At 41.8% G+C, this 25,009-nt stretch overlaps 1 protein-coding gene across 1 annotated transcript in view; it reads right to left on the reverse strand.

Annotated features, from left to right (window-relative positions):
* The window catches only part of LOC132987128 (inactive dipeptidyl peptidase 10-like), a 194,248-nt gene extending 169,588 nt beyond the window's left edge, over positions 1 to 24,660 (reverse strand). The window contains exon 1 of the mRNA XM_061053983.1: positions 24,441 to 24,660. Within this exon, the coding sequence (XP_060909966.1) occupies positions 24,441 to 24,500 (60 nt within the window). The 5' untranslated portion in view covers positions 24,501 to 24,660. The remainder of the gene's footprint in view (positions 1 to 24,440) is intronic.
* Between the last annotated feature and the right edge of the window lie 349 nt (positions 24,661 to 25,009).

Raw genomic sequence — 25,009 nt, forward strand, 5'->3', positions numbered from 1 at the left:
GGGACTGTGCGTGACCTCTGGTTACTCCGCCCTGCTGATGGTTCATCCTCCACGCTGACAGTGTGAGCTTCCACCCGCAGAAATCCCTGTGTGTGTCTCTGTGAGTGTGTGTGTGTGTGTGTGTGTGTAGGACCCCGGGTAGGCCTGATCTAGAGGCAAAACCAAACTCAAGGTGTGACCCCGAAGGGTGAATCTAGGACTTCCTGTTATTTCTCTTTGTTCACGGTGACATCGTCTCTCTCTGGGTTCTCCTCCTGCTGTCTATAGAGGTGAACCCTGCCAGCTACCATAACTCTGACTGAGCTATCACACCTCATCGTCCTCCACCTTCCTCCTCTACACCTCAGAAAACTGTGACATCACCTCACATGCAGACATCAAATATAGTGAGAGAGAGTTCCTGAGAAGGAGTCTGCTAAGAAAAGAGAGACATTTCACTTTAAGGACCTTGAACGTGAAAACTTGACTGTGAGTACATATATGTGGTGATCACTGACAGGCTCACACTATTATCTTAATCATTTTAATCATTTTACAATTCTGGGTGAATGATTGAGATGTAAAAACTCCTCTGTTACAGAAATATTGTGCTTGATAAAAAAAATAGAAAAAAGTAGCTAAATAATACAAAGACAAAACAGAAAGAGTTATAAACTACCAACATCAGTGATCTCTGAAGTAAAGTCTGCTTCTGTTTTTTGTTTTTCTTCTCCATCACTGCAGGGATTCTGTCTATAATGATGATTGTCATGGCTGTGATTTAAAGCTCTTTCTGTTGTTTTGGTTCACTGCATGCCTCTTTAGGGCTGCCATGTCTTTTCTGTAGAACAATGCTGACTTCTGCTGGCCACCAGGAGGAAATGCATGAGCAGGGGTTCATGTCACCACACCTCAGAGTCTGCAAACTCTTCTGTGAACAACTTCCTCTCAAAGAAATCAGCAACAAAGATCCTCCAGTGACAAGCAAAGCCTGGAGACCTGTCACTCTGCTGCTCTCCTGAGACTTCCCTCTGTGCACATGTGCAGCAGAGCACTCTCCCCTATGCATACTGTATATACACTGTAAAGTAATGTACTGCTGCATACTGTATATACACTGTAAAGTAATGTACTGCTGCATACTGTATTCACACTGTAAAGTAATGTACTGCTGCATACTGTATTCACACTGTGTAAAAGGACAGCAATGGCTTACTGTGCAGCTCTCATAAATAATTCTAAACAAGGCCGAAATACAACAAGCACCCTTGAATGCGAAAAAGAATTGGTATTCAATGCACAGAATTCATGAGGAGGTTTATATTGAATACATTTGTTGTCTCCTGTGGTTCTGTTTATATGCCCAGAATTAAAGACAACTAAACAGCTTTTCAGACAGAGCAAGGTCGTCTTCAACAAGACGAATGGGAAGCCCATTTCTGTCACTGAAGGAGGAAACAAAAACAGCTATTGTTCCAGTCTCATCAATGTATCTGCTTTCTGTCGAAGCAACATGTTAGCATCTTCTGCTGCTCTCTATGTTCAATTATCTGAGCCTGGAAATCAGCAAATCCAGAAGGAATCTGATTATTGGGGACCAATGCAGATCTGCCAGGTTTCCATACTGAAGGTCGGCCCAAGCAGCAGCGACAGCAGATACAAGTGACATTCAGAAAAGTCGACAAAAGGCACATTTATTGTTGAGAGACGTTGAAAAGAATCGTTTGCGCCCCTTAATGGAACGATTGCTCCATTCGTCTCACTGCTTCAGGAGACAGATTGAGGTGTTATCTGAGCTGAGGGAGGCGTTTTTTTTTTTTTTTTCCCAGCCAATATCCGTCTTTTGCCCGTCGGAATCAGGTGTCCGTTTTTTTCCACGGATCATTTATCAAGCAGCTTCCCTACGCCTCCCTCCCGTTCAAGCTGGGGTTTTTTTGGTTTACCATCAGCTTTGTTGAGAGAATATAAATAAATAAGCAAAAGCCTTGGCAACAATAAATCACAAAGTTGCAGGTGGAGGGGGTTCTGACAGAAGGCTTCGCTTTGAGAATTAGTTCAAGTTACAAAGTGTGAAGTTTAGTCATTGTGTTTGGAGCGAAGGTGAGGCGTAGGAGAAATTTTATTAGGGATTTTATTTGATGAGACTGTACCACAGAAACTCTAAATTTGACTTTAATTGTACTAAAAGTGTAAGGAGATATATATTCTTCCTTCCATTGACATCTCAATGTTGCACACTTTGTTTCCTGGCCTAAATAGTGTGACTCATTCGTCTTTGCTCTGCAGGAGCTACTGGAGGTGTTGGCCATCGACCAAGCTGCTGTTTTTTGACAACTTGGGAGTTAAAATGGGCTCTTATGTCAGAGCAGTCAACACTGGAGCCCTGATAACCACCCAATTCTTCCAGAAAAAAAAGGGATCATCCAACGAGCTTCCTCTCAGGGCTTGCACACACATGTCAAATATACTCGCCAAAATGACAAGATGAACAGTGTTGCAGCATCTCTCTGAAGCACCATAAACTAGCCATGAATAATCACTGTTCTTTGCCCTCCTTCGGATGGTTTAATTACGGGGTTTTGGGAGACAGGGTTCGGATCAGCTGTTAGCTATTTAATCGTTATTGTATAATTTCTGCACCAAAACAGTCCCACTGTGCCGGAGATAAATGTGCAAGGAAAGGTTACACAAAGAGCTGAGTCATTAAAAAAAAAAGATGCATCCCATCCTTTTAGAACCATGACCACAAAGAGAAACCATGACAACGAAGAGAAAGCATGTCAACAATCCACACCATGAAGTTTAGTGTTTTTAAAAATGAATATCTTCAAAGGTGGAGTGGCAAATCTGAACAAGCCCCAGGCGGTTAGAATTACTCTCAGAGATTAAATTACAAACATAATCAGGCACTTCAGAGTATTAACCTTTAACTTAGGAGCAGAGGGATTTCAAAGTCTGACAGTGTAGGCCTCTCTCAATCAACATACAAATAAATAAAAAAACAGAGGGAGGGTGGCTGCCAAGTGTGCCATCAATAAGCCTGGTTTTTAGTCGACGTTGATTGGTTATTTGTAGTTGCGACCCGCAACCACATTTTTTAAATTGTTGAGAGTCCAACACTGCAAAATGTGAAATATGTCTCAGCAAACTTTATTATTTATTCTCACAGCCTGACAGCCGACTTCTGCAGGCACAAAACTGAAGATTTGCGTTTACCTACATCACTTTATAAAAAAAGTTCATACTGACTATTCTGTTATGACAGTGTGCATCCCTCGCCTTCAGTTTTCATCCATGCTGTGTCTACAAACACAAAATGTATGCGAAGAAACATGCGGCTGGTGATTTAAACTTATTTCAACAGCTGACAGTACATGCAAGCTGTCATGCATAATGATATAGCACAGACACACACACACACACACACACACACACACACATATTACTACTATCTGTACACACATTGTCAATTGTGTGCATGCGTGTGTGTGTGTTTGCACTACTTGTGTCTTCGCCCAGCTCCTTTTCCTCCTCGCTGCTGCTTAATGCTTCCATCGCTGCTGTCGGCGCTCGGCTGCGGCACCGTGATGAAAATGCATGCTTCATCAACTTTGTCACAAAGTCTATGCATTCTATAGCTAGTACAGCGAGGCAGGCAGAGTGGCGTCAGAATACCAATGAACCGCAGCTGTTGTGTCCCTGTCAGCCCCCCAAAACATCCTGGAGCGGTACACCGGCAAAAAACAATTCTCAGCTTAGCTTACATCACCTTTAGCTCTCAGCGCACAGAATAATCTCTTTCCAAGTAAATAATTTGCTGAGTACGCTGTCATATCAAGTTGGACTACGGGCATGCTAAAGGACGGTGGTCTGTTCACTGAGATTAAAGCACAACTGAAGCTTCACATCCTATTAAACCAGATTAGGTAGGGGGGGAAAAGCAAAGGCCCGGGAAATTGCATCACCTGTCAGGTTTGGGCGACGGATTATTACCACCATTAAATCCCATTGCAGCGTGAACTAGCTCCTTTCTGAGACATTTTCCTGTTTAAGCATGTGGAAGAGGAGCGATTATCTTGTATGGTAAGCACACGAGGGAGTTTCTCTGTTTTGTCAGCTCTTAATGTGCAGCGTCTTCGGTCTAAAGGGATGATTCTACACAACACTTTTGTAGTCGCACATTTAAAGACAAACAAACCAATACAGAAGTTCACAGGTAAACACAGAAGCTCAGATCAGATCCCATAAAATGAAGCTGTTTCTTACAAGACCAAATCACCAAGCAACCAACCAATGAATGAAAAACAACTCAAGCAAAAAGTCTTCTTCTCTAAATTGCCCTTAAACACAACACAGAGTTTGGCTCACCCAGGTGTTGTTTGTTTTTTAATCTTGAATCACAGCAGAACAAAGCATGGACACATCATTTAACAGCAAACAGGCTCAAAGAGATCCACTTGAATTAGTTTTAAGTCACAAAAAGACTCGACCCATGCAGTCCATGCAGTTTCTGCCCATACCTCTAATCCCTTCAATCAGAAGCCAATTCAAATTTGAACGCGCAGACATAATTCAAACAGTATGTAAGAGTGACTTACTTTTATCAATTTCCATCGCCGACAAGTGTCCTAAAATCAGAGCTGCTCCTTGGAAATTCTTATCTGGCCCAATCATCTTCAAGATTTGAACATGTTCACCATATAAGGTAATCAAGTTGATTGATTGTGGTCTGTTAATCCGTGCTTTCAGAGCAGTTACTGGTGACTTGGCAGGACTTTTTATAATTCAGATTTCATGAAATGTTAAAGAAAAGCCATTAAACAACAAGGGCATTGAGCACGTGGCAACATACTTCCTGGTTTGTTTCAAGTGTAGTGCCACAACTGAAGGAAACGTGCTTCCTGTTTATAAATGTTTGTATGAACGACAATTTCCGTGGGTCTTTATTTCGTCTGTACGTTTAACATACTTTCAATAAATCCCAAACAAAAGAAACACCGAGGCGCCAAAGGAAAAAAGAAACATGGTCCTCCAACAGGGCGAGTAAAAGATCAGCTGTCAATCTTGATCTGACACCAACAGTCACTGAATGACCCACAGGCAACAAGGTGTCTCCTCTCCTCTGCTCTTTGTACTGTGGGCAGCTTGATGACCAACTTACAACAGATGTGCTCAGTCACCAGCTGAACCAGTGTGGAGAGCACAGCGATAACAACACAACAAACACACATACCACTGCAGCACATAAAACCTTCATCTTTATATATTTGTTTTACATCACTAAGGTTAAGTTATTTCTGTGAACATAAGCCCAATAATCCTGAGACAATGAGCTTTACTGCATTAGTGAAAAAACAATCAGACAGCAGCAGCTCGTCAAGCATGCTGCTACAGTTCTTTAAATTATAAATGATATCAGGGTCTAAATGCATCTCTGTTTTTACTGATGTGCTAAAAGTCCTCGGGTCATCTGAGAGGTTAACTCAGTCAGTGCTGTAAACCTTTCTGGCCTCAGTGTTCAGACCGTGTTCAGAGACTCTTGAGAAATAAGAGTGTTTATTTTTTGCACACATACAGCTCAAACTGTGCATACACTGAGGCTCTAACAGCTAACATTAACTCTATGCTTCTATGGTGGACAGGGACGGCGCTGTGCTGAGGGGGAGCTTGACTAATATGTTATAAGCAGCCATGGGGCGCTGGTGGCGCAGTGGTTAGTGTGCGCCCCATGCGGAGGCTATGGTCATCCAAGCGGGCGGCCCAGGTTCAAATCCAACCTGTGGCTCCTTTCCCGCATGTCATTCCCCACTCTCTCTCTCACTCTCTCCCTGATTTCCAATTCTATCCACTCTCCTATCTATCCATTAAAGGCACAAAATGCCCCCCAAAAAAATCTTTGTGATGGGGCTATAGCGCCCCCTAGCCCCGGTGTAGCGCTGTGCTTGGTGGTGGACAAAAAGAGCGAGCATTGCAGAGTTGGACATAGTCCCATCTATACATGGAGTCTCCTCTGGAACAGTAAAAGGTCTAATCGAGCTCTAACCCTAAAGCTCGACTTAAGACACTTAAGAATTACCCTGAATGGCCTTGGGTGATAGAGCTGCATAAAAAAAAGAAAAGCTTTGCACTGCTTGTTTATTTAGATACATACAGTAGAGAAAGGAGCAAAAAAAAGTAACCAACTCCAAATATCACCAAAATCAGATGAATGACTGACTAATTATGTTTTAAATTCTTCCAAAGATATTTGATTTATCTGTTTCTAATTGCATCAAAGAGTAGAAGACGATTTAAAGCTCAACCAGCATGCAGAGTAATACATTATTTAAGAAATGTGACAATATTATACTTCCATTAATTATTATTAGAACGTGCAGAGTAATGGACTGTTGGTCACTTCCTTTCTTAACCAACAGAGGCCAGTGGCTCTCTTTCACTGTAGTGTGTGTGTGTGTGTGTGTGTGTGTGTGTGTGTGTGTGTGTGTGTGTGTGTGTGTGTGTGTGTGTGTGTGTGTGTGTGTGTGTGTGTGTGTGTGTGTGTGTGCATGCGCAGGAGCCTGTTCCCGTGCGTTCTTCTCATTATGGTGCAGCTCCCATTATTGCAGCTCTGTCAACACAGTGCAGCAGTGAATGGAGGAGAACACACAACCGTTCATTAATGTTTTGACACCTCTTCCCCTCCCCTCCGCTGTGTTTCTGGGATGAGCTCCCTCCTCCTCCTCAGGCACATCAGTACAACACTTTATACATACAGATGCACGGAGCGTGCACATAACACACTTAAGCAATAACTCGTCTCTCTCCCCAGAGTTCTGAGGCAGCCTCGGGCCACAGCAGCAGCAGCAATGAGGAATACATTCATTTCACAGTCCAGCCTGTTTTGTTCACTGAATATCCAGTGGGGGACTGCAGGATGCTGTAAATGTATTCTACATCCAGCTGCCTTCGGGGGCTGACTGTCCAGTTCTCTTATCAGGTTAGAAAAGTCAGATAAAGGTAAAATAGTGGGAAAAAGGTTCAATTATACTCTACAAGTTTCCAAATGATGGCACAGGACCCAACTACGTCCCATGGCACAGAAATATCACATTTGGAATCATGGACATTTTCTGCATCAGTCAGCAAGAATCTGAGGTTTAAGTTTTTATGTTGGAAATGTATTTAGTGCCTTCAACACAAAAGACTTTACGCAGACCCCCGAGATAATACAGAGCCAGAAAGTCAGCTGAGATTGCATTTAAGACAAATCCACCATATTCACACAGTTGGGCTTTAATTTAATCTATGAGTTGATATACTGATGTGTGTGTGGAACCTGAGGACAGCAGAGCACACACCCCGTGCATCGTCATGTGAACAAAACCATTGCCACATCTACGACTTTATCTGTAGTTGTTCTTCTTTTTAGCGAAAAGTTGTCCAAAAAAACGAAGGAGGATGGGAACAGAGTCTGTTAGGGGCTGTAGGCGATGTTGAAGAGATGAGTTTTTAAGGATTTCTTGAAGGTAGTGAGTGTGAGGGGGGGTCCCTGACGCTTTTTGGGAGTGAGTTCCAGAGGGTGGGAGCAGCAATGGAGAAGGTCCTGTCCCCCCAGGACCGATGGTTTGTCCCCCAGGAGGTTTGTGTCAGCAGACCTGAGAGTGTGTGTGGGAGTGTGGGAGAAGACGAGCAGCGGAGTTCTGGATTTATTGTAGTCTCTTTAAAGAACACTATAGAAACAAAACTGTTAGATCTGTCATTATCTGTCGTCATGTGTGGGCTCTCCCACATTTTTTAAATCTAAGATTTAAACAATCTCTTAGTGTGGGCCAGCAACTAATGTTTGCATTTTTGTGATAATATTACTTTTAAGTTTAAGAGAAGATCATAGCGTTGGCTACAGCAACACATCAACTTTGTTTTCTGGTTTAATATGGGGCATTAGAAGAAGTCTGTTGGGTAAAAGACACTGAGGTTGAAGGCGGTAATGCTTGAGGTCTGGTGAAATAAAATACCCTTGTTTTTGCAAACTGCCAAACAAATGATCATTCTCATGCGTAACTTTTACATTAGAAACACACTTAAAACTTGTGAATACATCAGCCAGGAGGCCGTATGTTCTGAAAGGAAAAAAATAAATCCCCTTAGCACTTGAAGACAATGCAGCAAATTTCAAAAGCACTTCTAATTGGCCAGCTTTTCACACATTCATCTCAAGGTGGTACACCAATCAACACCCTGCTTCACTGCCAGATGAGCGATAAGAGAATAAACCAGCACAACACCGATGTCCTCTGCAGGAGAAGCAGTCCTTGGTGCTGAAAGAGATCTTTGTCTGCGAGTTTCTCATGCAGGTGCACTTTGAACGATTGCTGAGGCTAAAACAAGACCACCTTCACCTCCGCCGTTCATTCTCTGTTCTGCTGAGAGAGCAGCCTTCACTAGACGGTGAGCACAGCCAACAACAGTTAAAATCGCTTGTTTTCAAGATGAGAGCAGAGAAGAGGCAAGAGAAGAAGAAGAAGTCTCCCACACAGCCCACTCACCCCCCCCCCCCCCCCCCTCCCCCTCCAGAGAGAAAGAGAGGAGAGATCCCGTCACATTCAGCTGCAGGTGATCTGCTCTGTTTGACCAGCAGCCTGCATGAGGCCCTCACAGCACTTATCATCACTGAAGTAAACAAATTATGAATATTTCATGATGTTTATGTCGCAGATTCCATTTATTATACATGTTTAAATCAAATCCAAACACACAGATAAGACGACGTAGATTGAAGACCGGAGTGAGGAGCATAATGACCAGGATGCTAGAATATCTAAAGCTGTTCAATGTGACAATGCAATGAAAAATAAAACGTTTGATATGTTTTATATCCTTGTTCAACTGTAAAATATTTTCTGCACAGAAAAGTATTGAAGCCAGGTATAACAAAAAAATAACATTTATATTTCTTTTAGTTTTTAAAATAGTACAATTACTAATCTATGGTTTTTAGAATGCTGTAATCTTTTGTATCACCAGTGTTTGGATAGGCCTGTTAGTGAGTGTGCCTGTGTGCTACGTTATATGCTTTAACCATCTCCATTCACAGTGGGGGGTCCACAGTCTCTGGCACCTTTATTTTTGATGTCATAAGCTTTTGTCTCGGAACTCATGCTTTAGAGGACAAACCTATTTTGTAGCAGATTTTTCCTTCAAAGCCCGGGAGAAAAGGCAAGCTTTAAAATGTTAAACACCAAGCTGTTAAAGGAACTTAAAACTTATGACTTTTAAGGACTTGTTGGACCACTGCAGATGTTCTTGCAAATCCATGAGGGTTGACCACTAAGTGTGCAAGACACGTACATAAAACATAATCAATCAGTCAATATTTCACTGTTACTGGCTTTTTTCACTCAGGGTCAATATTGAGATGGTTGCCTTTCACACTACTGAAAATCATACTATGAAGTCATTTTCAATATAAGGAATTCCAGTCGGACTCTTCTAAGAAATCAATGACCAATAAATCACAGTGATCATATCAATCTGCACCAGGCATTAAAGTTAGAGCATGATGGGTTAAAAACAGCGGATAACACATCCATGCTGGTACGGTGATGAAACAAAGACTACAGGTAATGTGGAGCTTGTTAAAGGTAGGCGTGAAAATAATCAGCTTGTTAGAATCAGCGTCAGCATTGTGCATCCTTAAGTGTGACTGCAACAATAAGAGAATAACGAGCTGAGTGGATGGGGTGGATGGAGTATACTGAGTGTCTTCTAAGTGTGAGAGCAAACAGCAGGTCGTGCTGCACAGACTGTGGTGGAAGGACACACTCCGATCTTTCTACCGTACAGATATACTACATATCAATAGAAAGCCTCTCTTTCTCTCTCTATGTGCAGGATGCCATTCAGGGTTATATTGCATTTGCAACTAAAAATGCCAAAGCATGCCTTTTAGGCCCGCTCTAACATTTAGACTGAAACCTTTAAATGTCTTATACAGCCAGGAGACACTCAGTTAAAAGCCATGGTGGACTGCTGGCCCCCTCACTGGTCATGATACCTGCAGATACAGTGGATGACAGAATGCAAATGCCTGTTCCTCTCCTCTGGGTCCAAATATTCAACGATGCATCCTCTTAGAAAGTCGTTTTCAGGCTGACAGTATGGAGTAGCTGATTGTGAGAAGAGTCTTATTTATGCTCTATGTGTTGTGTTTATGGACCATAAATGTTTCTGCCTAAATATGAAGATCATATTTGTTATATTTTCATGAACATGGATGTTGAATGGGATGAGACGTCTACAAAATAGAAAATACAAAAATGTTCTCTCTACACATTCAACTCTGATCATGAATGCATGTAACACAAACCTGCAGCGTACATACAAAATGATAAATGGCTGTGGAACATTCTGTACTACACTAGAGTAGATGAAACACACTCACTCATGGTCATAGATTTCCAGAGCCAGTGCACGATGGGAAAACCGAGTAACAAGGGTCCGTCATCCTCAACTTCTTTCTCTCAAAGTCAGAATTTTAAAATATGTCCTCAGAGGCTGCAAGACTTTTTAGGAGTTTTTCAAAGGACCAATTGTTTTGACGAATAAAATAATCTGAGTTTGGCAAAAGTGAAAGAAGATATAAATTTAAAAAAAAAAAAAAAAAAAAGCAGCAAGTTGAGCCTTCTTAAGATTCTTGGCATTCACTTCCCGATGTGGCCTGTGAACCTAATCTTTTTAGAACAAGCAAATAGGAAGCCCTGCCCTTCAGAAGGTGACAGATAAACTCCTTAGCACACTGAAGCTTGGCTGAAGAGAACACTGCCTTTCTGGTTTATGTATTCACAGTGCAAACACGCCCCTTGGCTTTAAATGTGAAATATTGGCAAGGTTGTTGAAGCAAGAAAACACAGGACTCACTGCTGGCAAACTGAAACAAAAGGCTGTTTCAGTAACTAAAACTTAATCTAGTAATACTGGGATGTATGAGTTTGAGGACCTGTTGCCTTGTGCAACGTCTGTTCTACTACTCGAGCTACTCTAAAATCAATGCAGCCAAAATAGTCACAGTTTTGCTCACTTTCTGCTTCTTCTGTTTGGTTTTATGGCGCTTGGCATCAAAGAAGTCGCATTACCGGCAACTAGGCCTGTTGGATAACAAGAACTATGTCGTGAAATGTATGTACAGTGTACACCCAGTGATCCAGACACATTTGCCTAGGTTTGTACAGTTCCTTCCCTCAAAGTGACGTTCAATTCCTCCCCTATTATAACAATTATATCAGCAAGTCCAAAAATCTTTTATGACCATCGCAATGAATGCTAGGAAACCAGACTTTTCTGGAACCATTCCCCTTCCTTTTGATGGACAGTGACAGCTTCCACAGTTCTTACATTTTTTGGACGACCTCAGCATATGATACTCCTCTTTCAGTTCTTATCCTGTTCACATTTCCTTCCTTCATTGGTTTTGGACATTGTGCAGCCCCAGTGAAGCAGCCTGATCTTGCTGTATGTTAAAGTCATCATAATAGTCGTTGCCTCCACATTTCCAACACCTCCTGACTGCTCTGCAAACAGCAGCGACCTGACCATATTCATGACCTTCTTCTTCTTTTTCTCTAGTTTAATGGCGGATCGAAAACCAACGTGTAAAGGTGACATACCATCACCTACTGGAGTGTGTAACTTCAGGGCTTCATATACTTCCATTCTACTTGTTAACAATGAATAATAACCTCTGCTCACCTTCCTCTTCTAAGTATGTTCCCACTAATCCTGCCTAGTGGGAGCTGAGCTGAGTGATGAGGTGGGCGTGGCCTGCGCACATAGCTGCAAATCTTTTGCAATCAAGCCAGTATTTAACCCTCACCTGCTCACTCACTCATTGCCAGATTGTCCTCTAATACTCTCCTTGTTACCAGAATTCAATCAGAAGAAGAGCAGCACTGCCAATAACAGGTTTTGTTTTAAGTTATTATTTCCAGCACCAGAACAACGATTTCCTGCTTCACCTCTGTCTGAATCTGGGAAACAGTCCACACCTGTTTTCATTAACTTGTACTCGCTGATGTGTTTGATACTTTTCACATCCACCATCATGCAGGAAGAGGTCACAGTAGGTGTACCACCGGTTTGTTCAGCTGCTGATGTTGATTAGAACAAAACACATGTAAATGTTGTTCTCACTCATCAGGGGGGCTCGCTGATTTTGTTGCAGAGACAGAGACATGCTTGGTATGCTAATGCTGGTTATTTCCATGCTTTTCCTCTAATATGATTTGGTCAAAACGGTACAACAACAAAAAATGTGATGTAGGACTAGTAAGAGTGGTTTTCTCATTGTTTACACCTTGAATAACCTTCAGAACAAAGTACAGCTTCATGATTTTGTCTCTCTGGGAAAGTTTTAAGCTTAAATGAAAGGTGTGTAACTGTTCTTTTTGAGTCTTTATTCAAGTTTAAAGGAGCAATATGTAACTCTGTCACCTAGTGTTTAAAATGGGTACTGCAGTCCAAATTCGAAACATTGTAGAGAGCTGTCTCCCCCCGCCCCCTCCTCTCTAGAGTTGATGCTCATGCAGGTTGCCATGTGGTGGACACTGAAGCTTCAGTGTTTATCCAGCTCTGCATCGGTCTGTAAACCTGTCTGCGTTCTAACCTCTCTCTTTTTTTCAAAATCATCTCCAATATTGATCCTAGTTTGAGCACGTTTCTGCTCGTGGAGCTTATTAGAAACATGCAGAGGCCTTAAAACTGCACTGGTCCAAACAAATCCAGAGCATTCAGGACCAGAATCTAAAGTTAGAAGGAGGACATACTGGCTGCTGCATTGTTGTCAGAGAAGCCAGCACTTCAACATAGCATGCTTCCTTAATTTCTGATCATATAGTAAGGTTACTTTATCATTTCATTCAGTAGATATCTTCCAGGTTGCTCCTTTAAGAAAACCCAGGTCAAGACAGATGAAAAATTATAGAATACAATTAAAAAAAGACACGACTTAGTCTTTATAGAGATGGAGGCATTACCAGCATTTTGCAAGCAGCACATCCCTCTGTGAAACAGCAGGTCTCATTGTGCCGAGGTCACAGAGTACAAAGGAAAAGCATGAACAAAAACGTGAATTAGACAAGTTCAAATAAAGTACCAAATAAAATAAGTAATTAAAACCAAACTGGTACTGGAAATGAGAAAAAATTGACGGTGACACAAAGCATGGAGGTCAACCTTGTGCTCAAGTTTAATTCAATTATCTTCAACCTCCCACTACATAATAGGGAAAAACAAACTCTTTTGAATCGCACACTTTGAAGTAGAAAAACCTTTCACTGACACACAGAGGCAAAAAAAACTATAGTTATGAAGCATAAAACTTCAAGATGCAAGAACATGATTAATCTTTTAAAAGAAAGCATCTATAAAAAATGAACCAGACCCACAAAATGCAAACAAAAAAGTTACGAACTCTTAATGCAGCCACTCCCCCACCTCTTCTAATCTCCCTGTTGGTCTCTTCCACTTCCTGTGGGCTGGGCTTAAAGGGTCACATTTGCCTTTTGCCAGAGAAAATCCATGAGATACAAAACATTGGGTAGGTGTCCTTAACTCTCTTCAATTTTTAACCACGTGACATAATTTTAACTGAATCGTTTGCAATCAAAGTAGGTTAAAAACTCAACTTTATTTCATTGAAAAAGGGGGCGATATGTGAATGCGAAAGCCAAATGTCAACACTGCTGCCACAGGGTTTGCAGATTAACTGTAGGTTACTTCCTTCCTCTCTGTATGAGGTTTGATCGGGTCATGACCTCGCTGCAAAGAGTTCACCTCAGATTAATTCTGCCAGCTGTTCCTCGTTCTTTGTTAGTTTCCCTCTAAAAAGAGAGCAATACTGAAACTCTAACATCAACGATTTAGGGATAAAATGACCGTGCGACAAAAAGAGGATTTCATCAGCTGCTGTAGGGTAATGTCAGCTGACAGTTTGTGTGTTTTTTCAGTCCTTTATGTCACTAACTTAAAGTTATAAGTCCGCCATGATCACGTCAGATCCACTGACATGTCAGATGAGGAAAAGTTCAGGTGTTACTGCTAATATTAATAAGCTTTCCATTCAAAGTGTCCCAGTAATAAGTGACAGTGTGGCTGTTTAAACAGTCATAATTAAAAAAAAAAAGAATCAAATCTTTCAGTGTGTCCGTTTATTTGCGAGCGTCATGGCAGCTTTTAAGGATCATGGTGAATAGAACCAGAAAGTCCGCTGTGGTGGGAGTGAAGGAGGTGTCAAACAAACACAGGACCTGATCCCAGGTGGATGCAGTTTTAACGGGCACAAAGAAGGCTCCAGGATTAGCTTTAGTCTTTCTGCACTTTTCTTTTTCAAGTGTCCATTTGAGGTTGGCCTGGTAGCCACATATACACCCTGACTGGTACAAGACACGACTTGGTCTCATTAGTTCATGTCTATTAACAAACACTGTTCTGGGGGGAATTAGTGTTATAACTCGCCTGCTCTGATTTTATGAAGTTTATGAGTCATGCATAATTAGGGCCGTGACTGATCTGACTGCAAGCAGCCGTGTTGTAGTGGTCTTTCAGGAGGCTTAAGGATTGCCTCAGCTCCATCTTCTTACCTGTCTTTAGGCTGACTAAAGGTTTGGGTATTTCCAGTCTGGCAACCGCCATTAATGAGCTTCCAAAACAGCCGTTCAGAAACCAGGTGGTGATGTCACTGAGTCTTGTTTATGATGTTTATCTACAGTCTATGTGGCACACCTCTGTCCCCTCTTACCTTTACATTTCCACCCTGAGCTGTGAGCCATACACAAAGATCTTCTTGTCCCCTGAATCCCTGATTTCATGTGTAACTATCTTTAAAGGCCACATTCGTCTCCACCTACACAGATTTGATGCCATTATCAACACTTTGCACAAAACGCTTTTTATCACCCCGCCTACACGCTACAACAGATTTGGATTGTGACATATTTGAATGAGACACCAGAAATACAGAAGTTGTTCCTGTTTTAGTATGTGTGGTTCAGTTTGAACCAAACATAGTGTTCTTTCTATTCTGAGTCAATCTGCAATCTGGTTGGTGCTATAAATGTGAGTTAGTGTCAGATTATCTCTGTAGTATAACTCCATGTTTACATTTCTTCCCCTGTTTCCTCTGCGCTACATGTGTAGAGTTTATGTTAGTGAGGTGTTTACAGAACCTAAAGAAGTTTCTTAGCATTAACTCAGAATCTCGACAACAGCATAAGAAGCAGACATATGGCCGCTCCATATGGAAACGCCATGATCAACATAAAACCAAGCACATCAAAAACAAACAACCTCTGGGAGATAAACACCACATGGGGGGGGGGTTCTTTCCGAAGACTCAAACTCAAGAGTTGTTGTTTAGATAATATAAATATGGAAATAAAATGATATTTTTGGAAAGCACTGAATGAGCCCTGCTTCATTTTATTAATTTCTACACACATTTCCCTCACTAGTTCGGCGCTTGAATGTTTTGTCCAAATCTTTGTATCTTGTCTTAATTTTTGATGTTGCAAATGGAGCTGCTGTGATGTAAGACAAGTTTCAGACTTTGTCCAACTATAAAGTTCAATCAATCAATTCATCAAATAGAAATTCCTGCAAAAGGTCATCATTTGAGGGAAACTGGCTGAATTTTTTTTTAACTAAATTTGTAACAGCTTAGGGCTTGGCTGTAACTTGTTGATCAAATTAGCAACTCTTTGTGAGGAATAGATCGATTAGCACATCCCTGAAAAACAGTGTGTGTGTGTTTTTATGTCCCTTTGTCTAGTTTGTTTATCCAACCTTTTTTCACCTGCATCTATTCATGGTGGCGCTCTGGTTAGGTAAAAATATATTTCTGTAACTCCTTGTTTTGAAAATCAATAAAAATAGTTGAATTAAAAAAAATCAGGACTTTGGGGAAATTAACAGGAAGAGAGTGAAACTTTGACATTTTACTGGCAGAGGACTTGATGGAAATGGTGCTAGAATTTATCTTCACATCCGAGCTGTTTTCATGATCGTCAGAATTGTAACCTTGATTATTATAACATCACCTTGAGGCCAACTAGAAACAGCATGCCTGAGTTGTGGAGAGTGTTTGTAATTCATGTTGGAATATGTGATTTTTTTTTTTTCGCTTAAGGTCTCTGATGTATGAACACTTGAATAGGACTATGAGAAGAGGAAAAATGGGAGTAGCAACAACAGGGGCGCAGGTTTCCCCGTCACAGCTCCGACTCCTCACTAAATTAACTGATTTGTGTAAGTTGTGACACAGTGAGGACTTTACAACTTATTTTATTACCAGAACTGCAGCTGGTACGTCTGCACCTCAGGATTAAAGGCTTCCTCCCGGCACTCTGTGATACACTCACACCTATTCATTTCACAGCACAGCGGGCTCCCAAGCACATTTGGTCCTGACATAATCTCACTGACATGACTTTCACAGACCTCGCTTCTTCACTCAGACGCAGAAATATAACTCCACTGCACAGATCTCTGTCACGGTGATGAATAAAGACGAACATGTCTACACAGTATTAAAATAAGACAGTAACTTGGTGACTTAATGAACTTGCTAAATAGCATTTAAATGGCATCTTCTCGTGGATGGCTCCCTCATTTGCAGACGGTGCAAAGGCAAAATAAATAACACCAGGCAAACTGGGTTTGTGACTAAACTCATCAATCTTTCTGATTGTGTTTTACAAAAGAGGAGCGTTCAGTTTTTGGAACCATAAATCATCTAGTGTTTGAGCTCCACGGGAGCTTTCTGCAGCGCTGCTCAACTCATCTTGTTTTCTCAGTGAAGTCTACATCTGTTCTGCTCTCAGGAACATACTTACGATTCATTCAAATATGATACGATGCTTGATACTTGATATAGACCTGATGCCATGACTGAGTGTATATACCTTTAAGACCCAATGTAACGCCGGAGTACCATTGAGACCGGCTGCAACATTTGCGTGTATATACCTTTAAGACCTGATGAGATGTTGAAAATGTGTGCATTTTTCCTGTAGATTTTTGGAGATTGTTTTCAAACATGACTCATGTTTTAGAGGGTGTTTTGTTTTTTGTTTTTTTCAGACGGCCTTAGGTCTAAATGGATTGGGACGCCCTCATCGGGTAGCAAGGACTCTATAGGACCCTTTTATTGAAAGTATATTATGCATGGCTGAGCAAATGACAGGTTGTATCATGTTCCATTTTTTTCCCTCACAGGGACAAATAAGCGCCCCCCCCCCCGGGGGGATCGCTCTTATGCAAATCAGTGGCAGATATGTCTCAACCACAAAACAAATTAGCAACACATCAATTGTCACATATTCCCTGAATGAGGCTCAGGGATGAGAGATGCACTCAGGGAGAAGCATATATATTAAGATCAGCTGGCATAGGTCTATAATTTATAGACTCAGCAAGTCGAGAGCCAATGCAATCATTCTTATGAGGCTGGTTCCTGCAATCTATCACCAGACGTCGAGCCAGTCCCGAGCACTTTTTAAAGGCTGTATGTGTGATAGATCTTGGGAACAGGGGAGCGCCTCGCAGGTTCAATAACCTGCTGGCTGAGTTGTCGAGCATTTCAGGGTGCCGAGTTACGGAGGTGAGAGCGATCGGGGCGGCGTGCTGGCAGGGAGATTGCAAACCATGCCGCTCTTCCTAGGATAGGGGGGAAAAAAAGAGAAAGATATGTGTGGCGTACATACAACGTGAAATATAAATGAAAGTGAAATATTCTGGAATTCAATGTGTTTACTCAGTCCAGTGATTCTGTCTGTCTGTTTTTTCTATGTGAATATTCTTCATCTTTGGATATTCTGCCACCTTTTATCACACAGACGCATCACGCAATCCTGAGCAACCAACAATGATCCAGCCAGCATCACTTGAACTTCTGTGTACACATCATCTGCTGGGATTCAGCTCCCAGTCAGAAGGCAAACACTTAAAAACTGACACATTCAACCATTTAACATCATCATTGAAGCCTCAGAAGTTTACTTGACGGTAGAAAACGAGTTGCTTTATTCCCCGACTCAGGACAGAGTGTGATGCAGCTCATGCCTCTCTAACATCGTCCTCATTACTTCTCTTTAAAATCTGAGTCTCATTCACGTCGACTGGAACAGGAGGAGTTGTCAGAGTGTTTTATCTGGAATGAGGCTCTCTTTGAGCTGGATCAAAGCCTGTCAGTGTGTAAACTCTGAATATATCCCAAGTGACAAACGCTCTATTTTTAAAAAACAGGGCGTTTTTTTTTTTAATGGACTGTGAGACAGACAATCCTCTGCATTTTATCTACACTTTCATTTCATCGTTAAGTGAAGAGGCTTTCTAAGTAATGATTTTTTAGATACTCAACATTGAGTACACTCAACTTTTGTCAGCCAATCAGTATCAGCACGCCAGGAATATAATTAGCTCCCAAAAAGTAATCTCACTCAATTTGCTCTTCAGATGAATGATGAGCCGAGATCAAATATGGAGCTAAAGGCACGATGTTCAACTGAAACCACTGAGAGGTGCCTTGTCTTTGGCTGAAGGTGTGCTTTAATTAAATCACCTTAAGCCTGTATGTATGAAGGATGTGTGTATACCAACGCATACTGATCTGATAGTTTGATACCCACACATGCATCAGACTTGTCTGCACGCTGTTTTTTTAAATGTGTCATGTTGTGAAGTAGAACTGTTGAGGTGAGATGGACAAAACACTGATTATAGCATCATTATGTAGGAACTCGGTCTGGTGCCCTTTGGCACCCACCACAGGTCTGTGAGTGCAACTGCACTGTCGTAAATCACAGAGTCCTGTCATGGCTCCCCTTCACAGATGATGTGCATTTGTTGACAAGCAAAGAGGAGGTGTTGTTAGAAGCCAAAGAACCATGTGGGCCGACAAGGTCCAGTAGCAGTAATGGATTTTCAGACATGACTCTGCGAGCGTCTACAGCCCGTTGTGGAGACAACTTTTAGCATAAGATAAATTTATTTATTTGCAAACCTGAGACATAACTTAAGTTAATGGACTTTCTGCACCCACTAAAGCTGCAAAACATGAGACAACGATGACACTGATAACAATACAGACGAACGTTAGGTGGTAATATGTTCTGAATAATATCTGCAGGGATGTACTCTCTGCTTCTCACTCAGTCACTATTTCCTTTTCTCTTCTTAGCTTCTTCCGTCTCTTAGCCTCCGCTGGACTTACTGGCTAGAATAAAGCCGTACACACTTCTTGCAGAAACAGCGGCCTGCTACAAGATTGTGAGAGATGCTATTCTCCCTGTTGAAAGTTGTCGTACTATTAGATTGACTTTGAAACTACTGATGTAAGGTGGAATGGTTGTAGAGAGAATCACTCCCATGATTCCCCGAACAACATTTTTTGCTATCGTTTTGATTGCGAGCCCCCTGGTGGCTGAATTTAAATACTTTACATAATTTACATAAAAGGAGAGGCTCTGACAGTGACTCTTCTCATCTTATCCCGTCGCTCCTGTAGAGATCCCGTCTGTGTAAATCCTCATAACAGCACAGCTTGAGAAGAATAGCACCTTCTCTTACGCGACCTTGTGTTCCCATCACTGATGTGTTCTACCCCCCTCCTCCTCCCCGGTCCTCTGACAGTCCCAGTTTGTTGTGCAATCTGCATGTGGGTGGACCTGACACTTCCAAGGACCGCCGATGACATGAGCCTCGGGCAGCATCGAGCCTTGTTAAACTCAGGAGTTAAGGGCCACAAAAAAACTGCAGCCTCGTCCTAATTGGATTTCTTATCTGGGCTGGCGGCATACGGACACGGCTATGATACTGGGGGAAGGGAGGTGGGGGCATTTAAGAGGATAACAGAGAGCCGTTAAGACCTCAGCTCCAGACGACGGGGGTCAGACATAGAGAGATTATCGTTTTTTTTTTTTTTGTGCAACACAGAGGACTTTTAGAGTACTTAATCCTGGCTATGATCCTACTTGTTTGGCTGATTTCCGACACCTGTTCACTGTGAGCCGAGGGCAAAACGTCATGCGGAGCCCTGGTCGAACCCTCGGGGTGTCAGACACTCCAAACCTTTGCTTTGCACGGTTATAATTTGAGGAATCGTTTTACACAATACAGACTTCTGAAGGCAGTGAGCAGCGCGGCTTTAGTGCAGTTTCTCTAAAAGTGAAAAGGCAAGGTGTGAAAGAGAAAAGTGCTGCACACACAGATTCAGTAAATGTCTTTTTGCACATTGCAGCACATAACTGCACAGCACAGTCTGAGGCCAAATATTCTCAAGGAAATAAAACTCAAGCTCGGTTTATTGTTACTGTGAGACAAAGCACAGATCATAAAAGCAATTTCTACCCTGACTGTTCAAGTAGAATATTTTTTGTTATATTTGCTCAATGTTCAGAAAGAGAGAATATATTTCTCTGAATGTTTACAGTTATGAACAGAATAAGTTGATGTGTCTGTCAGTAAATGGGGCTGTTGTGAGGAGAACAATGACGTAGATAAGAAAACACCAGCTCTGTGCCTCGATAGAAGAACTGTACTCCTTCTTTACAGTCGTTTCAAAAAGTGACACTGGTGTCGGTGAACTTTTTCAACACAAGATAATTAATTAGTTCCACTGGAAGATATCTGCAGATCCAGAAATATCAGATGTAGGTGAGCTGGGGAAGCTGCTGCTGTCTTGGATAAGTCAAGAAAATCCCTCACAGTACAGGTATACACTGTGCTAGATTTCTTTTTCCTCAATTAATGCAAATGAAAATGCACCTTTCTCTCTGCCTTCAGGCGGTATGACAACCAAGTGAAGTTCAGTGAAGAGCTAGTGTTTCTTCGTGGCCGGTTGTCTTTGCTTTGAAGCCAATCAGCTGTTTTTTTCTTTATTGATCACCATGGCTTTCTATTTAGACATTCTAGATAAAAAATGTAGAGTTTATAGTTGGAGGTCTAGATTATTAACATGGACAGTGTTCTGGTCTCTGTTTGTACTACATTTGTAGTCCAACTATATCGACCAATTAGATTATAGATCAAACATCTCAATCTGAGCGACAGATCTGCTTCACTGTGTCACAAAAGTAATCCAGCGTTTAGATTCCCTGAATACCTGAAAGCCATCAGAAGTGATCGATCAGACCTCCTTTCAACCAACATTTGAAAAGAACCAACAAAGCTTGACTCTTAACTTTGCACAAATCTGCATCATGATGTTATATTTGCATAATTAAGTTATGTTAAATGCGGCTTGATCACAAGAAAATTGATGTCTTTTTCAGGCTCATACCGCTGAAGTGAGCCAGAGTGAAGCTGCTGCAGAACTTGTTCTCCTGTTGAACTGAGACTCAACAGATGAACGGGCGTTACTCGGGCGTTACTCAGAGTTTATGTTACAGGCGCAAACACTGCCCGGAAAGGGAAGTCTTGCATGGAGGTTGTTTCAGTCTGTCTCAGTCACTCTTTACTGGAATAACTGAGAAATTTGCATCAGTTTTCAGAGGCATATATCTTCCGTTAAACGATGTTAGATGATTGCCGATGGCTTCCGAGCTTCCCATCGCTTTAAAGCAATCACAAACTCCCACGTGACCATCCCTGTCACTCCCACAGTTTGTGCATCGATGCATTCTTGGAGTCAAATTAGTCGATGAGTCAGAAAGTGCAGCAACAAGGCTTAAAATAAAGTCACACCGGAACAAATGTGGAGTAGACAGGAGCGTTAACAACAGAGTAATGTCCCAAACTGACTTTTCACTGTGTACAATATAATTTCAAATCTAAAGGAAGACATTGGGCAAAACATTAACTTGTACTCAACCTGCTTGACCATCTGTTAAAAACCTCATGTAGCCTATATATCAGTTTTGTATCAACTTTATGATCAAAGAAGCCATTTAAAATAAGGTATGCAGAATAATCACCATTGATTACCCTTTAAAGCCACACATGGGTAGGTAAGGTAATTTTTGTTATTCAATAAAAGCAGTATTAGCTAACATAAATCTATAAAGGTGAAGATTTGACCATTAAATGATGAAACCACTGGAAAACAGCATCTTAAAAAAAGATGAATACAATCTGAGGATGAAGAGCACCCAGCTTGATGCATACCATTTCTCCCTGCACCCAAAGACCTCCCATTACAGAGAGAGCCATCCTCCTTCTTAAGCACAGTCCAGTGCCTGTAATGAGCGTCCTGTCCTGCACCTCTCCAGGCCGATTGGCTCTGGTGAACATGAGCACCATAAACACAGATGACAGATGAAGAGTTGGCTGCAGCTCAGGGGGGGTCACAGAGGAGGTCCCAGCTTCAGGAGCACACACGGCCGAGGGGCCGTAAGCAATAAGTGATGATGTTGATGATGTCTCACAGCTCAGCAACCACACGGAGAACCATGGGGAGAGCACAATATGCACCTGTCTCAGTCGTTCAAATGTAATTCTAACTGTTCAAAAGAGGGGAATATGCGGAGAAAAAAAGCCTCCCGCATATGATTATTTCAATATCTTGTATATTTCATACTTTTTCCAAACATTATGTATTTATTAGTGGTATTTTTTATTGTGCAATACCGCCTTCATTGTGCATACTTTTGTTATTTCTCATCTGTGCCACAGGTTACTGCTGCATGAATACCTCTTACTCTTAGTCAGTACTTAGTTTATAGATCCCATTCTCAGCCTTTACAGTGCTTTTAATATATTGAAGTGCAAAGCAAAGAAATTAACATTATAGTACACATGCAATATTTTAAAATGTCTGTACATATTGCTACTGATATTGTATTAAAAATGATATGCCTTTACATTTTTGTATTCTATTTTCATTTTTTTAATTTTCCTATTAACAGTATGATTACATGGAGAGCTATTAGCCTTGTGGTTAATGCACGCGCCCCATGTATACAGGATGATGATGCACTCAGCAGCTTCAGGTTATCATAAATCCCAGGGGTTCTCTGATTGAGTGATTGGAAATTGAGGCAGTCTCTGTGGTTATATATACTGTATATGAAAATGTTGTGCCATCGTACTTGATGAAGGTCGGTTAAACGTTGTGTGATTTAATCAATGTGGCGGCATAAAGTGAGACAGTGTGCGGGAGCTTTTCTGTCGCAGCTGTCAATCATTCAGGTGTGCAGAGATTTTTTTTTCACCATTTTTGTTTTGCACTGTAGAAGCCTTTTGTATACATTACTAGGCTACTTGTATTTATTTCTTGTTTTCTGTGTTTCTATTTTCTACACACAGCTTTCTGTTGTTTCAGTGAAGCATAACAATAATGCAGTTAAGTTTGACGTCTTCCTTGTTTTCTCAGGTTTCTTCTATGCTTCTGTTGGTTTTCAGGAGTGTAAGCAACTATAATGTGACCCACTTTCCTCCTGGGATCAATAAAGTATTGTGCGTGCTTCTGATTGTGACTGAACAACTTCTAGGCTATTTTTTTAAATTTATTTTCACACATCTTTCATCCACACTTAAACTGATGTAAATCCAGATATTCAGCCTTGCATTCCACATGTGTTCGCCTTCGGGATGGGATGGGGTGGGGAAAAGGATCGATACAATTTGCCCCAAGCTAAATTTCTCTGGTGAGACTTGGAGGTTGAAAAGTGATGCAGAATCGATTCTGCTGTTGAGTCACACATAAACTTGCGCGCACACACATTGCATGGGAAGCAAGTGTTCACACACACACACACACACACACACACACACACACACACACACACACACACACACACACACACACACTGCAACACAAATGTCACACTTCCTCAGAGCAGATTTTAGGTGCACAATGTGAAGACAATGCGGAGACGCATTCGATCCTTTGTCGTGACTATGACAGAAAACGCCGCCTGTCTTCTTCACATCGTATTTTCAAAACGCGCTACTTGCAGCCTCAGATATGTTCTGCACAACAGGTCTGTAATCAGGATGATCTCTGGAGACGCTGCATGGTAAACTTAGGCAACTGATGAGCAATCAAACACAAACTCATGGTAAAAATGTTACAGATGTATAGCTATGTTTGTTGCACTCCGCTCTTCTTAGAGAGAGACTTTTCAATTTACTGCCAGCTCATACACATAATGTATGAATGGGGAGAGCTCGACGTGAGATGAATAAAATCTCGCCACTGCGCCAGTTTGTGGCTCGTCACCCGACACCATTCACACACAAACACAGGGCAGATGATGAGGTTACATTCTCACTTTAATGACCAAATTAAGAAGTCTCGCAGAGGAGAATCAGAGTTTTCTAATGCTGACATGCATGTCCCCAAACCAACCCCAACGCGCTGTGCGTCAATGCGCATCCATGCTCACCAAAGCCGCACTGAAGTTTACAACTGTCACACAGCGGCTGATGACTCACAGTCACAGAAAACACCAAGAAGTTCGTCACTGGTTACTAAAGACAATGATAATTCTTACCTTAATGGTCTTCGTGGACTGGCATTTAACTTGATGCGATACGCTGGCCGTTTGGTTCATCTTGGGACTCCGATATGAACAGTCCTCCTATCCAAGTGAGATAAAACAGCCGAGGAGCGAAGCAAAGCGGTTCCCCTCTACAACCCTACAGCATGGGAAGATGAGTGTTTTCAGTCTTTGTTCGAGTGAAGCGCGCAAACGCATCTGACAGCCACTGTGTGTGCCTCGCGCCGCGCAGCGCGATAGGCATGTGCGCAAATGAGAGGTGATGATTGGTAGCCAGGGGCGCGCGCAGAATTTTCGGAAAGGGTTTGCCAGGTCTGAGGATAGGAAAGCCTGATAGAGTTTCAAAACTGTATGCCTGGAGAATAAATGAGCAATGACACACTCCAGGAAGCAAAAGGAAGACTGCATCCACACATTAAGACATAAGACAAGACATTAAGAGCTCCCCCAAATCACATTTAATGAAGGATATCACCACATGTGAAGTCCCAGGCCCTTCTTACCCCGTCATCCAACACACACATGAGGATGAAAGCACGATGAATAGCATAAACAAGTTTATA

This window comes from Labrus mixtus, chromosome 13 (assembly GCF_963584025.1).
Source record: "Labrus mixtus chromosome 13, fLabMix1.1, whole genome shotgun sequence".
Lineage (NCBI taxonomy): Eukaryota > Metazoa > Chordata > Actinopteri > Labriformes > Labridae > Labrus > Labrus mixtus.